The sequence below is a fragment of the Pocillopora damicornis genome, chromosome 11 (assembly GCF_964200805.1).
Source record: "Pocillopora damicornis chromosome 11, jaPocDami1.2, whole genome shotgun sequence".
NCBI lineage: Eukaryota > Metazoa > Cnidaria > Anthozoa > Scleractinia > Pocilloporidae > Pocillopora > Pocillopora damicornis.
In genome coordinates this window covers 6,318,525-6,336,361 of record NC_142680.1, presented here as the reverse complement: position 1 = coordinate 6,336,361, position 17,837 = coordinate 6,318,525, and the positions used below count along the sequence as shown (strand labels likewise).

Genomic DNA, 17,837 nt, shown 5'->3' with positions numbered 1-17,837 from the left:
GACCGAGGACCAATATTCTCCAAACTGCTCCAGCAAGTGAGGTTAGCAGGTAGCTTATTACATTGTATTCGGACCAAACTTGTTTATTTTGAATTTGCCAGCTTTCGCGAAAAAAATGCACTACTTATGACTGTTTCGGTGGAAACGGTTAGTATTGCAAAGTACTCTCTTAGAAAGAATCAATCAGAACGCTCAAATTTACCTCAAGACTACCTTGCTATATAATAGAATTGTTTATTTCGTCGGCACAAGTCTGAGGTTGCAAAATAAACTTAAACGAGCAAGTTCTTAAGAGGGAATCGTCAGTAGTTCAAATTCTGATTAATGGGCTATTCTACGGTACTTATCTGGCCCAAAATTCGCCGTCATCTTCGCAAAAGTTCATCCTGATTTCTTGCCTAAATTTTACAATAGGACCGCTGTCTTGAATAAGGTGCTTGCTCTCCCCAGACTCCTAAGGCCATGCTAACGGCACGAAATTTGCATATCGAATCCTTCGCATATTCAAGAGTAAGAACGAGTAAGGGTGAAAAGGGAAAAAAGACGATTTAAATTTTTAAAGATGTAAAAACTCTGATATAGCTCCTTTAAAATGATGGACGAATACGTGCAGAATGGAGGGAATTTTCCTTTGCTAATAAAAAATTCATGTTAGATTTCCATAGTCACGTTATTTTCGTGCCAATTGCCAGCTTTTATTGCCAAATCTTGAAGCATTGTATGGACAGCTGGATTCTCGGGAAGAAATTCAACCACGATCGATCTTTGTTCAGTTGGGATACAGCTAGTAATTGTCTCATAAAACCAGAGGAATACAGGCCTGCCATTGCACGCATGGATTATGAAATGGAGTAGGGGGAGGTCGTAAGGTGTAATATGGCCCCGCTTTGGTATGAAAAAATAACAATTTGTAATGATAGAACATCCTAGTATCCCCCTAAAATCTACTTAGACGCTGATGAAACATCCCCCTCCTGAAAACAATTTTATCTCATGCCACTTTGAAAGAAAACGAAGCGTTGGGAATTTCCATTTTAATGCTAATCTATGCATATTGTTTTTTCCGATGCAGCAGCTGCAGTAAGCGGAACTGTTGACGATGCTAAACTGAGGTTTCAGTAAGGGAAATAACTAATAAATATTTTGAGCAAATCTGACCTACAGGTAAGTAGATCCCTTTGTTTTAAAGGACTGCTTCTCTTGCATGGATATTAAATCTGGAAACTTCGTTGGGGTGTTTTTTACTATGACAAAATGCTACTGATTAAGAAGTATTGTTTATTTTTTGATATTTTAATTTTCGTTCTTTTGTGAGGAGAAATTTTTAAGTGTGAAGCAACTCACGAAAAATTAAGAAGGAATTCTCTCGAATTTTTTTCTTGTCTTGAAAGGAGGATGTTTAATGGATGTGCGTGCCTTTGAAGTCTGAAATAATGTTAATATATGCACAAAACATCAACAGTCGACTTCTTTTGTAATTGGCTTTTTTCCAATTAGGAATTTTGCAACCTCTGCCAGCAACTGGGTATCATAGCAACGCGAACTGGGCGCTTGGTTCCTGTCCAATCTCCTTTCATTCAGTAATTGGAGGACGACAAAATTTCTAAAAGTCGTATCGACACCGCATTGATGTCTGTCCTCTCTTAATGAGCTGTCAACCAAAGCGACTGAGCTGGAGATGGTGAGTCAATCGAAAAATTGTTTGTCTAAATAAATACTTGGTGTAGTGGAAAACTACATTCGAAATCAGACATGCGGTTCTTTCCCATATACGAAACAATACCCAACGAGTGTTGTGTAAAATGACAGAAAAAGTGGGTTGTTACAAGGACAGTCACGCAGGGCTGTCTTATAATGATGCTCGATCAACGTTTTAGCTTTCATCCCATCTCTCAATCGTAAATTTAAAAAATGGATAGAAATAAGGAAAGAATATATGAAATAAGCATTTAGTTGAGAGTGATGTTTATACAACGAATATTTAAATTCAATCGCGTTTTAGCGAACGATTATTTTCACAACCGTGGCTTTTTATCTGTTAATATGCCTCCAGTCTTAATTAAAGAAATGGGGTTTTTCGAATTCGCACTTTACCTTAACCCTAAGGAGGTTAATTTTTAATCGTTGAAATTGCGCTTTTGGAGATCCCTTTACACATAGAAAGAAACCCAGGATTAGTGAACTTTTTAAAACAAAAATGTCTAGTGACAGATCTAGGTATGTGAATAAATAATTATAGTCAATTTGCATGTATATATGGGGGATATTTTAATTTCCTCACGTTTTAAATATACGTATTTGTAATCCATAGCTAGGACGTACCTTTTCGCGTCAAAAATTACAAATGTTGTCTCTCCTTTATTTTTGACAACAATTACGGCAAATTTCTTTTTTTTTGGCTCAGAGAAACTACAAATTGGTTTTAATAATACGGCTTAAAGTCGTAAATGAAGACAATCGTCATCGAACACTCACTGTGAGCCCAAATCCACAATTGAAGTTAATCTTTCAAGAATTACTCTGAAAGATGTCCTTCCAGTTATGTGTTATAAAAATATCTTCCGCTAGTTTATCATTGGACAGTTATAATCCATTATCTCGAGACACCATCTCTGTTAGAAGGAAAGGCACTTGGAACCAAAATTTTGCCAATGAATAATAAATAATGTTATCAAAACATACGTTTTTTTTCAAACGAGTGAGTCTAAAGTGGAATCTTTCATTTACATGCGAGTTGTTCAATACAGTGAAAATCCTGTACTGTTTATTTATATTATTATGGTGCATTGTTAGTGGAAATGTTGTTTAAATAAGCCCATTGAAGCTTTGTCATGAAGAACTGAGAGCGAGAAGGAAACGCTTATTTTATGAGCGGAAGTAGTTTCTGTGTTAGTCGGGTTGCTGTAAGCAACCGAACCCACTGTCTTGAATGCAATACCTAGGAGACAGGGGAGGGAAAGACGATGGGGGAGGGGTGGGGGGGGAGAGGGAAGATAAGAAGGGCAGGGGGCAGGCGGAAGGATGGAAGTACGGGGGGAAGATTTGGGACAGGGGGTGAAGTCAGTGGAAAGGTTAGTGGTGTGGGGTCAGGGTAAGATAGGAGATCAGGGGGATGTTGGAGGAATATTGGGGACAGGGGAAAAATGGACCAAAAAATTATAGGGGGTTGATAGGGGATCAAGGATGAGTTGAGGGGAACGATAGAGCTGACGAAGGGCTATAAGAAACAGGGGAAATAGATGAAGAGAGTAATTAAAACAGAAGCCCATGACATGATTCTTTGTAAGCTTACTAAGGTTTTTCAGTTATGTTTTCTATTTTTTTTCCAAAAAATGAACAGGAATCATTGACTCGAGAGCAAATTGGAGGTAGGTGTGTCAACTAATAAATACTGAGCAGTATAAGACATGTTTTAAATTTCTGACTAGACCGCCTCAGTGTAGCAAATATGACACCTCAGATTTAAGCTGAGTAAACAAACCTCTGAAGTGAAAGAAAGAAAATTTCTACAATGTTTAATCAGGCTCTCTGTTCAGATTTGGGAAGTTGATACGTTATAAGGTAATTTCAGCTCACTGAGCCAATTTGAATTCCTCGAAAAAACAAGATCAAATAATATTACACCACTATTTTAGTCCCAAGCGATCTCTATACAAGATTTAACAGATAGAGTAAGGCAATGACGTATGTTCTATAATAGGACCCAGGTTTTTTCACGTCCAAAACTTGATAGCTTTGGCACTAGTCAGCCACCATACAAAGAGCTAACGCATATGGAAACAGCAAACAGCTGAATCAGAAAGACAGCGTACTTGTTTATTGCAAATTGCAAAAGCTGTGATAATGGAATCGCACAGCGTCATTTCAGTCGTTTATCAGTCCATTCATCCACTGCATTATTGGGTCCCATCTAATTTTGCTTACTTTTTCATCTGATGCTGTGTACCTTTGTAGAGTACCGGGAAGCCTTTAAATGCTTTGATTTGAACGAAAATGGAACATTATCGACCAAGGAGTTGAAATATGCCATGCGCATGCTCGGATCAAACCCAACCGATTCCCAAGTGCAAGAGCTGGTGAATGAAAAAGATTTTGATGGTAAGACACTCTGTTTGTTAATCACGCTTGTTGTTCACTTACTGATTGGACCTGAGTCAGTGTCTCCGTGCAGTCCTTAACACCGAATAGTTTTCGTGTTGTATTCGGCTCGACATCGAGTCTTATTACCTGCCCTACATTTCTATTTCCATGGAGCAGAGTAAAAGGCGCACGACGTCAATCTTCACAGTGCTCGCATTTTCGTAAAAAACCGATCTTACCCGAAGACATCTGAAAATTTCCGTCGATTTGAGTTCATTTTATGCCATAAACTTTGGCGTAAGAAATCAGTTTGCAGGCTTGCGCAGGCACGGGCTATATTTGGACTTTCTTTTTTTTTTTTTTTTGCATGCTGATGTGTTTATTAAGTTTGCAGAAATTACTAACTGGTCCCTCCTGGTAGTGAACAGATCAAAACGATAATAATATTTTCTTAAAATCTGGAGAGAAAAACGTTTGCACTTATCCTCAAATTTTTTCTCTTTCTTTCCAATAGGAGATGGGACGATCAATTTTGAAGAATTTGTAAATATGATAGAGGATCAAAATAGCGCGGAGGACGAAGATAATTTATTTACGATATTTAGTGTATTCGACCCTGAACATAACGGCTTTGTTGAGGGAAAAAACATAATTAAGTCTCTTCTTTGTCTGGATGATGTTCCCGTAGAGGAACTGGATGAAATTATACAAAAAGCAGGAATAACAGATGACAGAAAATTAACTATGGAAGGTAAGATCTTTAATTATTAACCCTTTGACTCCCAAGATCAAATTATTAATTCTCCCCTCAGGGTGCTACATATTTCTTTGTAAAGTAGTGATGAGAATTTGGTGTTGAATCAGGATGACAACTACCTGATAAGTTTGAATATTCTCATTTTCTATTTGCTGGATAATGTGAGGATGTCATTGGGAGAAGTTTCATGTTGATCACTTCTAGGAGTTAAAGGGTTAAATCGTGTGGCAATTTTCAATTGAGAGTCGTAAGTAATCCGAGACTGCTTATGGTTTGCTTAACTTCGCTCTGTGATTGGTCAAGAAAATTCGCATCACCTCAACCAATCAGATGTAAACTAAAACCATTCAGCACTTCGTCGCCGGCGTTCTCAGGCGCTTTAAGCAATTTTGTCGTTCGGTTCTCTCATTTTAAATTTAGTTCATTTAATTAAATAAGTCAAATTTAGTTTGGCGTTTATTGTCTTTTAAGTGAAAAAGATCGCAAATCATACTTTCTCTTGTGATTTTATTTCAGAGTTTTCTACTCTTCTCGTACCACTGATCTACAAGTCAGGAAGAATACTACGATATCATGAAAAAACCTGGAGAAGAAGCAACAATTTTGAAGCGATCTCAGAGTCAAACATTGAATATATTTAAAAGTATTTAATTTATTAGACCATTACATGATATAATAGATAATGTTTCTCTTACTTTGAGCGGTAGAGACAATTTCTTCCCTGAAATGCAAAACCGGATTTTGTTTGTCTTCGTACAAACATCGAATTTCTAGGTGGTCTCGCAATAATGTTTTGAATTAGGTTTGGAGGAGCTTAGAGATAAGAACATTGTAGACTTGTTTTTTTTTTTTAAGAAAGGGTGCAGTACACTCTTAGATAGGTAACGAAAATGATCAAGCGGTTTTAACTGACGCTTAAACAAAACTGTGTGCATGGTTTTCCTCTCGAAAATTGGGAAATTTTAATTGACGGTCGAAAGTGATCTGAGCATGCATTGGATTATTCGCTTCATTTCGCGCTGTGATTAGTTTACGAATCTCACACCAACTTCTCAACCAATCAGATTCAAAATTAAAACCAATCGCGAGTGTCTCACTCGCATTTTTTCGTGCCTCAGGGGTTTGCTGCTTTCAACTTCGTTTGAGCGTTCCATATTGCCTTTTTGACATATTTTATTCGCTCTGATTGGTTTTTCGGCACCAGATCAATAGATAGCTATCCGTTTACTGCCTGACCCCCTCCAAAAACAAGTATTTTTAAGATTGCGTCTTCCGTCTTTCACGACGTGAAGCTTGGGCTAATCTCAGAAGCGTTACGTAAACTTGCGTGATGCATAAGAAGGTCACGCCAAGGAAGAACAGATGAGGGATTAGTCGTCGCTAACAGTGTATAAAGGGGGGGGGAGGGGGGTGGGGGAATCTAGAAAGTTGACTGTCAATTAACTGGAATGTGGGGGAGAGGGGGAGGGGTTGTGAAATTTTTACCGAACCTTATTGGGAGATCAGGTTAATTTCATCGTGACTCAACCAAAATCCTCCCACCCCTCCCCCCTTCCCTTTGGCGAGAAATATCGACCAGTCCCTTTATAATATTATTTAATAGGAGATTATTTTATAGATTATGCATTGAATAATTGAAGTTTTCCATCATTTTTGTTATTGTTTTTTTGTTGTTGTTTTTTTGTAGTAAAAAGCTTACAATGACTTAGTCCAATAGTAGCTAAGAACAGAGTGCTATCTGACCTACCAGTGACGCACCGGTAGGAAAACGAATAAAAAGGCCAGACTCTTTCGTACTTATGTGGGAATACTACCTCCCTTTTCTAAAGGTGATCATCAAGTAATCATTTGGGGTTTTCATCGAGAACGACCAGCTTCTAGTTTCTCCTTACAGTATCACCCATGGGTCAAATGTTAAGGATATGGGAATAATGGAAATGATCAGAAATTTAAGAAGCTCCTGACCGTCATGCAAATTCTCATTGTAAGTACCACAATAAAATGAAGTGAAATCAGTGCGGAGAATGTGTATACTAATATCAGGGTGTAAAGATATAGATGAAAAAAGATCTAGCCAGTTCACATCGAAAACTGTCTCAAGCGTTACACGGTGTAACTTCACGTAGTAGAGGAGAAACTTGAGGTTTTGTGTGCGCAAAGGCTTTGAGCGTGAAGCCGCGAGAGACTTGGGACGGATGTTGGTTGTGGTGACTTCACTGCTTATTCCTTAGCTAACATAAAACGGTAAAGCGCATGTAAAAACCGCCAGCATTTCAGGCTAGTTATCAAATCTTGGTGGCATGTTAAGCTTTCTTCAAGCAGGTGAATACTCCTTTGTCTTTTGTTGTTCACTATGTAAGGTCACGTAATTTTAAGAAAACAGTCCTCTGTGACTTTCGACTAAATCGAGGAATTCTGCGGAATAAAAATAAAAAAGAATCAATAAATGAATAAATGATAAATTCATTTGCCGTTTCCCCAATCTCCAGGACCAGAAAACCACGCAACTATTTCTTTTTGCGGGATAAAAGCGAGCATCCCGTGGCAAGAGGCAAAATTTTAGGGAACAATGTCAGTTACTGGACAACTGCACACTTACCCCTCCCCTAACCCAACTATAATCATAATTTGTTATCAGTTGACTGTTGTTGAGTTAGGGGAGGGGTAGGTGCGGAGTAACTCAAGATACTAACATTGATCCATGTTATTAATTTTTAGTAGGGCCAAGTTTATAATGTTAGGAAACTCTCGAGTACCTTGATAACTTATTTTTCTATCTCGTTCTAAATCAGCAATCTCCATCAGCTCTTTAATCTCTTCCTGCGGAATTCGTTTGTCCATATTTAGTAGTATGTAGCGTAACTCCGCTGACTCGATGTACCCCTTATTGTCGGCGTCAAAAATTCGGAATGCTAACATCATGTCTGCCTCTCGTTCATCTGGTTTTTTCTGGATCTCCATAAGTTTGACAAACTCTGGAAAGTCTATGTAGCCGTTTCCTAGGAGGAAAATTGAGTTGGTATTAAAACTTTCAATCTTTTAACGAGAATCTTTTTTTAGCGCGTAATTGATTTAAACTTCGTAGAAAATGATTGATGGCATATTAGATAGTCTAATAATAAACAGTAATATACAAATTCTGGCTCAAATCGTATCGTTTTATCCCCCTTCATCGTAATCTTGTACTCAGATCTTACCGTTGAACTGTGGAAGAAATGGAAGGTCTGGGTACGAGAGGGATCAGTGTTATTTATCACCTCAGGGAGAGTGGGTGGGTCGGAAGATTTTTAGGGGGTACATGATTTTCAGGGGGGAACGGAGGGCAGATCAGTCGTCACTAACATAGTTGAAAGGGGGGGGCTACAGAAATTGACTGAAAATTTGGGGGGGGGGGTCATAAGAATCCAACAGAACTTTAGGGGGGGGTCGGATAAATTTATTGCGATAGAACAAAATCCTCTGTCAACCCTCAGGCGATAAAGAAATGCCCAATCCCTCATTACTTATTATACAAATGCACCTACAGTTGCCATACCGTCATAATCCACCGCATTTATCATTGCTTGTAATTCTTCTTCAGTTGGGTTAAACCCCAGAGATCGCATTATGGCGCCCAGTTCCCTGGTGGTGATAATGCCGTTGCCATCACGGTCGAACAAAGAAAAGGCATCCTTGTATTCTAGATGAATATTTAAATCTTTAATTTAATTTTCGGGCAAACGCAAATCGAAGTTGTGTACCCCTCCCCCAAAAACTAACACACAAAAAGATTAAAGGTTTCCATTTTTAATTTTACAAAGGAAAATAAGGCAAAAAACGAACCAAATTATTGTATCGCATAATTTCTCTCATTATCAGGAGCCCATTACTTTAAGTGATGGTCTCCTGTCATTATTAATTCTCTTCCTGTGCATATGTATTTTCACTGAAAGGATAACTAAAAAAAATGTTTCGCCGGCTTGAGTTGATGATGAGAAGAGATTACCGTCCCGAAAAGGGCGTTCCTTGTAAGCTTAAAGGATAATGGCCTCTTTGAGTGTTTTTAGAAAAATCTGTTTTGAGAACAGGCCTCGTTTTTGAAGCATAATTATCAGAACTGAATAGTTGATCATACCTGCAATTTGTTCGTCAGAAAGGTTTTCCTGAGGGAAAAAAAAATACAGTTGAAATGAAATAAGTTGACCCATTAGGAGGAACAGACATAAAAATTGATAATACTGAAGCTAAGGTAAAGCTGATTTCAAAAGCATTATATTTGTTATAGGATGAGAGCTCTCTCCAGCACATTTGTTTGGCTGAGAAGAGAAACTAATAATTAAGCGTTGCCGATCTAAAACAAAATTATCGCAGACAGAATAGAAAAAAATGTCCCTCCCTTCCCCTCGAAAAAAAGCTTACTTTTCGTCCTTAAAGAGATGGAATACACGGATACCCAGGTCGCTCTAGAAAGTAGTGTAAACCGACCAATAACAAAGTGAATAAATAAAACCTTGTGTGGTCACGGAGATCGCCGTTTACTTCCGACATTCATTACCTCAGCCTCGTTTGCAATGTTTTAAGAACGAGGTTGATCGACTGATAAATATCACTACTTACCACAGTTATTAGAGGCAGTTATTAGTTTTCTGTCAATAGCTTCGATAAATGAGCAATTTTGCGACCTCTCCAATCATTTGAACAACTTAAGCAAAAAAGGTTTCAAGTGCTCTCTTATCAAGAGGCAACAAAAAGTGTACTCGTTTCTTACCAATCGAGACAAATTTGTTTGCGCTAAAAATAAATGTGGAAATAAAATTTTTTCAGATGTTGAACCATCTGCTGCTTGTGCGTCACTTATCAGCAAATAAAAAGTGGTGCATTGTTTAGATCAAAAGAGAATTTGAAAACCGGGCAGGTGGAATTTTATTCAGACTGACAGAAGAGGGGAAATTTACGTCTTCATGTCTGCCCGACATTTAGATTCGCGACAAGTTCTGGCGAAGAGCATTAGCAATATGAATGATATAGAAATTTTGAAAATTTTTTGATCGCTCCTTAAAAGACGTTCAAAGTTAAAGATTATGCAATTAGCCCAGCCTTTAAAAACTGAACTGTTTGAATCTTATTGGTGCGGTGCAATTGATAAAATTAAGCAATTGTGTGCCAATATTGATGTTGTTGTCATTTTATCTGAAAAGTTTTATTGAACGCTTCGCCCTTACGCGAAATTTTCCCTCCTTCAAAAGTAAAATTTTAGTTTATGTTCCATTTTAAGGTTGATTTAAAAGTAATAAAGAAGCCATCAAGTGATCTGTTAACGCTGATGTGGGAATCAGCTTCACCTTTTCTACGGTTTAGTTGTGTTTTTCCATCTCTTTTGGCAAAGCGTAAGTCTTCTTTGAATTTTCAGTTCCAAAGGATTTAACAAATCCAAATCGCTCTCCAAAAAATTACTTAACGATAAAAAAAACTGCTATGTGATTAAAAATGAAAGGAGCAACTCACCATGTTTTATAGCGCCTTTCTCATCAACAGCATTTTCACCTTCTCTGAAAGCAAGTTTGTCAAGTTAACGCGTTTGCAAATACACTTTGCATATCCTTGGGACCGAATGATTTCATTGGGCGCGAAAAAAAATTGCAGCCGACAGAAAACTGCAGCTGCTGTTCATGTAAGACAATAAGTAGCTGAAAACGTAACTTGTTCTGTATTTTAGGATCACAAAATAACTACTGTGTTCTTGTGGTGTCTTAATTTTGTGTCGTCCAGCTAAAATAATGCCAACACAAGTGTCATCACTTGGTTGAACTTACTTCATCTTTTCATTGAAATTAGCTTCCTTTATTATGATCAGGTGAAACGGAGATTTTATTCAGATGGAGTTTGAACGAATTGAAGCAAGGAAATGCCGAACGCCGAGCTGAATCAATCAAAACTGAATCCGATAGAAATTTTACTCTTGCAAAATAAGTCAAACTTAGAAAAAGATAATCAAGAGAAATCATAAGACTCTATTTTAGCTTGTCGTGATCGGTTCGTCTAGCATGAAAAATGAAATTTGATGCTTGAATTTCAGCCGTTCCTAAATTTAAAACTTCACCACCTACTTTCCAGCTGATCTAGACGGAGAACTTTTATTTTTCGCCCACGTAATTAAAAAAAAAAAAGGTTTAAAACCTGAATTTTCCGTGACTACATTCCTCTTTATTTACTACCATAACTTGGATTGTTTTTCATCTCTGAATTTCAATTCGCCTCTTGCTATCTTATCTACGGGTATATCTTGTATACCACAAGGGATCCGTTAATAAAGTTAGAATGATGAAACTGAATAATTTTCCACCATCAGTTTCCGTTTTTTGTGCTCTTTGAATTAGGACGTTACTCGTAACTTAAAGGGACAAAACTTTTAGAATTCATAAAATAGATGTACTTTTTTTGAAACTGTTGAGGTGACAAGACAAAAGATTACACCTCAATTTTCAACAACTCCCGTTTTCTTTACTCTGCTATAGTTACGGCCGAAGCTACACATACACGAAACTTGCTAACTAAACAAGAAATATTTCGCGATGTCTTTGGTTCTCTTTGTGCAATTGGTAACTTGACAAATTTCCAAACGAGACTGACTACAAACAGTAAAAGTAGTGGATTATATTTCATTGTAACCTAATCAGAAAAGAACATACAACAGCCATTTTTGCTTCCGTCAAGTCTCAGATCTGCGCTCTCTATGGCCAAGCTGGCGAGCGAATTTCATCTAAATTGCTAATTTCAAGTAAGTTCTTCGACTTTATATTGGATTAGAAAGAGACGAAGTTATGTAAAAAGAAGGCTTACCTGAATTCAATTCTCTCAACTCTTAAATCTAGAATGTTTTATTCTAGGCTTAATTTAGAGCAGTTTTTATTTTAAAATACGAAGCGAAACATATTCCATTTAAAAATGGAATTTGCGACTTTGTTTGTCGCCATCTTTCCCGTTGTTTTGCGGTCGATTTAAGATCGGTTTTTTCGGTCATTTCCCACCGTCCCTTGTAAGTTTCAATAGCTGTTACCCCGAAAGCAAGCGTGATACTGAATTTGGCTGAATGAATTCCGCAGCGTTTGACATATCGACTCATATTACCTAGCGGAAAAACGAGTTACTTTCGTCTCTTCCCCTAAAAACACCTCGTGAGTGGGCAAGACAAAAAAGGAAAACAGTTCAACATGCATTTAAGAGTTAAAAGCAGAAATTATTGCTGGCAGTCTGATAACATAATTTAACTTAATTGCCAACGAAAGGACCTAATAACCTTGGCTATATATTTTTTGATCACTTGGCTTGAGTAATATGAGGGATCCGTTTTATATAAACAGCTAAAAAAACTTCCTGACCAGCTATGGCGTCTGTGGCTCTGTGGAAGAGCATGAGAGTATTTATCGAGAGGTCTGAGGTTCGAGTACTCATGGGATACTTTTTTTTATTTTCTCATGCTTAAAAGTTTGGCTTATCTTACGAAACTCAATTCATATTTGTTTTTTTTTCCACGGAAAAATAAAGCCCCACATAATGGTCATCTAGACTTGGTAAAATACTGCTTATTGCTTCTAAACTGTGTATAGCACCAAACAAGGGTAACTGTCTCTTTCCCCTTCCACCACCCTACTCCCCTGATTCAGGAAATTTGAAGTTCCGACCGTAAGCTTTGTTTAGGTTTGTTTTTATCGTGATTTTGGTTGTGTGGCCAGCGTTGCATATTTATATAAAGCATTCTATAACTTTCTTGCATGGCTATGGCTTTGTTGGCAGCCCGTGGTTTACTTTGCACTAAAAATATCGAAGGTCACTTACAAGAACTTCAGTTACAGATAAGAGTTTACTTTGAAACAGAAGGTGGTAAGTTAAATGAGAGCTAGATTTTCTGCGTTTTTGGAGGCAATGCGACTTAAAAGTGAAAAATAGTGAAATGCAAATGAGTACATTCTCTTAAAAACATTGGGTCATTGCGGAATTATGTCGGGTGACTTCCTCATTCAGTAAAAAAGGTAGTGTTAAATGAAAGTTCTCGCGACAGATCGATCCAAGAATGTTTGAGGGAGGGAGGGAGGGGATGAATTTCAAGTTAAAATAAAAATACACACTTTTTTTTCACTGGAACCTGAATAAGGTAAGGCAAGGAATATTTCAAGTTGAATGAATCATTAAATCTTCAATTGAAGGAATTTAGGTTTACTAGAAATATTAAAAACGGAGCGTGGGAAGATCGATCAGAATGCTTAAATTTAAGTTGAAGTATCGTTGCATTTTCCCTGAGGGTATCTGAGAATTTCAAATAACTTTACCTTTTGTATCTCATTCTTCACTCTTCGGACTCGATTCGCGATACCGCTGGTCACATAAACAGTAGTAACAACTCAAGTGGCAATGTTGAGTTCTTTATATTACGTTCACTTTACAGTGAAGGAAAAAATTAACTGCGTCAAGTTCATCTTCAAGTTTTTTCATCTCACGCTACCTTCATAAGAAAATAACGTTTCTTCCTTTTTTGATCTCTTTTATTTGATAATGTGTTGTCGAAATAAAGCTTAAATACTTTTCTGATTTCTTTATAGTCTTAAGCAACTTCCAGCCGTTTTAGCCACACAATGCACACTGGAAAATTTTCTAAATCCTTATTTCTGTTGCAGAATATTTTCCTGCTTCTAGAGTGATTTCTTCAAAACAAATACTGTTTATATCTCCTCTATTTCCACGGGGTTTCATCACACAATGCCTTTACCTTCCTCCTGTAGTGCTGTTAATTTTTTCCTTCTTTTCACTTGCGAATTCATTAGACACAATGCCTTTGTTTCCTCCTGATTCTTCTTCAGTTGGCTGGGCGTGCAAATACAACCCGTGCCAAATCTATGACGTATCAGCCGATCAGTAGTGGAGTTGTTAATGCATATTCATCAGAAACTGTAGAATTTTCACCAAACTTCGCTTTCCGCCGGGGAGTGAAGACGTACAAGTCTTAGTTCTGAAGATTAAGTTACATCCAGAAGGAAGAAAACCCTAAAACTGTAGAGAAGAACAATATACGGCAGTCTTTTATTACTAAAACAGAAGGTGAGCTATCTTTTGGCATATATTGCATTGATTTCCTTCACAAAGCTGTACGAATCGCAAATTCTTAGTTCAACAAGTGAACACGTGTCTGCATGTTGCTTGGTTGCTGTGGTTCTTAATAAATTCTCGAGTTCCCCTCAGAAACGGTGTCGACCTCTTCAGAAGCAGAATCTATGTTTGCAAAAATTGTGTTAGAAACTCGTTACTACTCTTGGCGGAACTCAAAATAAAGATTCTATCAAAGTTAGTGTTATTGACGAAGACGTTTTGTAGTTGAACGCTGCCCTAAGGACTTTTGAAGACTCTTGTACCAAATCTTACGCCTACGAATTCTATATAGTAAAATATTGTGCAAAAAATGTTGGATTGTGTGTCGCCATAAGCAATGTTTATGATATTTTTGTACAGATTTAAAAGCGTTAGCAGTACCTAATCATATTCCAAATTTATATCTCCAGGAAGAGAAATTTTGACAGAGGAATGGAAGGATAAATAATTTTGCCGAGGAAGGTCAATGGAACCGATGAATATGTAGAGGGGATACTTCAAAGATAAGATGCTTTATATTATTTACAGTAACGGTAGCAAAAATGGTGGCTGTCTTAATGTATCTAAGTAATCTAAGCCTGAGAAGACTTTACTCATCTGAAGTTGGCTGGCGTCATTCATGTTGTGCATAAAAATGGATGAAATTACTTGGTAAGTGACTAGTTTACATCGAGCCACCATTTTTGGATTCATCTGCACTGGTACTGGTTGTTTTGCGAACTCTGAGCGATCGTGTGATCTAGTCATTGATTTTCACAACTTTCTATTATTTGGCGTAGTTTATCTCTTGAGAACTTCGTTACATTACCGTGATGAAATAAGCAATTGGGTATACATGTAGAAATAACAACAAAAATATTAACTAAAGATTGATGATTTCTTAGGATTGATCGCTCAGTTTTTGTTTGCTTAACAATTTGTGTCAAAGTTATCTTTTAGCTGATGTTGCAAAGACGTGATATTTTTTAAGATGGCACTGTCGCAAAGGACATCAGAGACTGAATAAATTCTAAAATTAAAGCTAAAAAAATTTGAGATCAATTTGGCCTTTCTATCGTCGACCTACTTACCACACTATCGACTGGGACTCTACCCTGGCGATTGACATAGGAACGCTATTTTCAACGACTATCTCCAACCAACGAACTGTAAAGAACATTTTTACCGAGTCCAAACTGACTGTTAAAAACTGACCAATCAGTTTATCGAACCAACCTTACGTTATTTCATTTATAAACAACTGTCCACATGACTAAGACGGTGACAGATTGTCAAAACATCAGTCACTACTACCGACAGCAGTCCTTTACATTAGTGCCCACACGATCACACTGAATGACGTACTACACAGACACTAACAAGCATTAAGGAATTTTAAGAAAAGTTGCTTAGACCAATTGACGTAAGTAAAATTTTAATTCTCGACATCAGAACAGAATCACGCTGGAAATTTCACTATATTTTCGAAGCGAAAAAGCATTTTTTTTTCGTAAAGGAAACAGTGCCATCTTGACACCCTCACCTTTGATTCATTAGCTGAAGGTTGGCTCCGCGTTTAAAACTTTAATGCCTGGCCAAGTTTTTTAAATTTTTTTTTTTTTGATAAACTTGGATTTTTTTTCATACAAACCAGCTTAAATTGACTTCTGTGTTTTGGACGAAGAAATATAGACTCAAATGATTCGTGGAGATTTTGTACGATAGATCAAGAAAAATACTTAATAAATTTTTCGTACATCGTTCAGAAATAGTTTACAATTTTGGCGAAAACATTCTTAATACTGAGCAGGTTTTCCAGCCGATTAAGAGTGAAAAGATCATTGGCAAATATCAGAGATTTCAAAGAGCATTCAAAGAGCCTTAGATACTCTTTATGGTGGCCAATTTGCATTAAAAAACTCAATTTGGTAGAATTAAGTATCTCGTAACTGTCTTCGTTTTCTCATCAGTGTTTTGCCGTAAAAAAATCACGAAACATTTCAAGAGGTTTTCAAACTATTTTGGCTCTTAGTTAGGGGCTTTTTTTATTGGTAACCACAAGCAAAAGTGTTAATTGATTTCTCAAAGTTGTAAACGAAGAATGAAAAATTTTCAACTTTCGAGGAGACTTAATCAATTTGACGGACTTGAAGATGTTAACTTGCTTCGAAAACCGTAGAGAGACAGCTTTCAAATAGGATTAAAAACAACAATTACAAGCTTCATCTTTTGTTCATTTTGCGTACATATCGTCAAGCGAGAAGAAAATTAAAAGGTAACGGTTCCCTAGAGAACTGTCACGTGACCTTAGATGGCAAACAAAACATACAAGCCAAAGAGGTCTATTGAAAGAAGATATCAGAGAACCATATTAAGAAATAATAACGTGTTAGTCGGTTGCGGCTCGCTTAAGAAATGTGTGTGAGAAAAGCACGACTGATTTTGCGTTTGTTGCTGAAACAAGGACTGACTATTTAAACACGATGATCGAGCGAAATTCAAACCTTCAAATTTTTATCCTGCATTTATATTTTTTTTAAAGATTTCACAAATCCATTGCGACGAGCGAATTGGTATACTTATTTGCTGACAGTTGATTCTAAGCACATTTATCCAAAGAGACGAGCAAATTTAACTTGCACAGAAGTTTCACCTAAAGTTTATGGACGCATTTGAGTCGTATTAAAAATTAGTACGTTCTGATTTTCATACTTTAATAGTGGTCTTTTTGCTGGTTTATATAACATTTTTTTCTCCATCACGCGCGTTTCTTTGACCTAAAAAACCCTGTAAATTAGATCGCACTCGAGAAAAGGTATCACTTGTTACTCTTTGGGCCAGGCATTGAGTTTTAAATTATATCGTAATTAATGTATTTATAACGTAATTATGAGTAGAATAAAAGATATTTTGTGCAGTCATTCGATGTGACACAGGAGTACAGCAATATATGGACAAAATTTTATAGTTTTGATCTTCAAATTCAAATTCATGGTTACAATAAAACAAAAATGTGGTTTAATGAAAACACTGAACATTTAAATTCCTTCGAACAACTTGATTTAGCAATTCAATTTAAAGAACTTGGAGCGTGTTATTAATTGTTACATGTCTCAGCCCTTGCGACTGAACTAAAATTTAAAGAGAATGCTCCCATAATTTACATCACGTTGGTTGACAAATTGCAGATAAGAGAACTTGGAGCCTAATTGTGAGGTGCTTTGGCTCTCGTGGCCAAAATAAATTCGAGCGAAGTATGCTCCAATAGTCTACACGATTTCATTTCTCAAATCCAAGTGAGACTTTGAGTTGAATTTTATTCTAATTTGTTTCGGAACGAACACTTTGCAAATTTATTTCATCTCACAAATAGCGTCGAGAACTTAGCTAAAAACCTTGTTTTTTATATTCAATCCTGTGTTACACTCGGAAAATGACTGCTCAACAGATCTTTTATTTCGAACAAGCATTATGGCAAGCTGTACGCTAAAATCTGATTGAACACAAAGGCAAATATTGAAAGCAAGTTGCTCATAACTGACAAAAATTCGGTTAATTTTGTTTTCTTGTTGGACTCTGTAGCTTGCCATAGTGCTTTTTCGTTTAGAACACAGCATTTCGTACAAAGAGTTGAAATCTGAAAGAAATTGGTTTAGTTGATTCAGAAACTTCATTTGAAAGAATCAAAACGAAATTTTCAACCTATTTTTAATGTTTTCAACACGAAAGAAAAATTTGGCGTTCAGTTTTCATTTTTTTGCACGAGATGCTGTTTACAAAGTTTTTGGCGGGAATTTTCTAGAGAGCCCTTGTTCAAATTTTTGCCGAAATAGTTGCTAGGGGAAACGCTGTGCAAATTGCGCCAAATTTTCCCGCCAAAAGTCTTAGTATATATGCGAAA

General features: G+C 36.9%; 2 protein-coding genes across 4 annotated transcripts; one reads left to right on the top strand and one right to left on the bottom strand.

The window, feature by feature from the left end:
* Positions 1-669: 669 nt before the first annotated feature.
* LOC113664418 (uncharacterized) lies at positions 670-6,852 on the top strand. Of its 3 annotated transcripts, none has more exons than XM_027180020.2 (7): positions 670-890; positions 1,073-1,164; positions 1,498-1,681; positions 3,341-3,368; positions 3,955-4,098; positions 4,595-4,831; positions 5,354-6,852. In XM_027180020.2, exons 3-7 carry the CDS (start codon positions 1,679-1,681, stop codon positions 5,476-5,478), a joined length of 537 nt encoding a protein of 178 aa, XP_027035821.2. In that variant the 5' UTR covers positions 670-890; positions 1,073-1,164; positions 1,498-1,678; the 3' UTR covers positions 5,479-6,852. The 3 variants fall into 3 exon arrangements, with proteins under 3 accessions (XP_027035821.2, XP_089042906.1, XP_089042905.1); XM_089186780.1 differs by having other exon boundaries at positions 701-890; positions 1,076-1,164; XM_089186779.1 differs by having other exon boundaries at positions 723-1,681.
* Positions 6,420-10,433, bottom strand: LOC113664419 (neo-calmodulin). Its single transcript, XM_027180021.2, has 5 exons — positions 10,322-10,433; positions 8,952-8,979; positions 8,373-8,516; positions 7,594-7,836; positions 6,420-7,252 (listed from the first exon to the last, which is right to left on the bottom strand). Exons 1-5 carry the CDS (start codon positions 10,322-10,324, stop codon positions 7,209-7,211), a joined length of 462 nt encoding a protein of 153 aa, XP_027035822.2. The 5' UTR covers positions 10,325-10,433; the 3' UTR covers positions 6,420-7,208.
* Between the last annotated feature and the right edge of the window lie 7,404 nt (positions 10,434-17,837).

Excerpts from the sequence above, each read along its gene's own strand:
- LOC113664418 (XM_027180020.2), top strand. Across the intron at positions 3,369-3,954 it reads GACTCGAGAGCAAATTGGAG|AGTACCGGGAAGCCTTTAAA; the intron begins GTAGGTGTGTCA and ends GTACCTTTGTAG. Across the intron at positions 4,832-5,353 it reads CAGAAAATTAACTATGGAAG|AGTTTTCTACTCTTCTCGTA; the intron begins GTAAGATCTTTA and ends ATTTTATTTCAG.
- LOC113664419 (XM_027180021.2), bottom strand. Across the intron at positions 7,837-8,372 it reads AAATGCGGTGGATTATGACG|GAAACGGCTACATAGACTTT; the intron begins GTATGGCAACTG and ends TTTTCCTCCTAG. Across the intron at positions 7,253-7,593 it reads TAGAAAAATAAGTTATCAAG|AATTCCTCGATTTAGTCGAA; the intron begins GTACTCGAGAGT and ends TTTATTCCGCAG.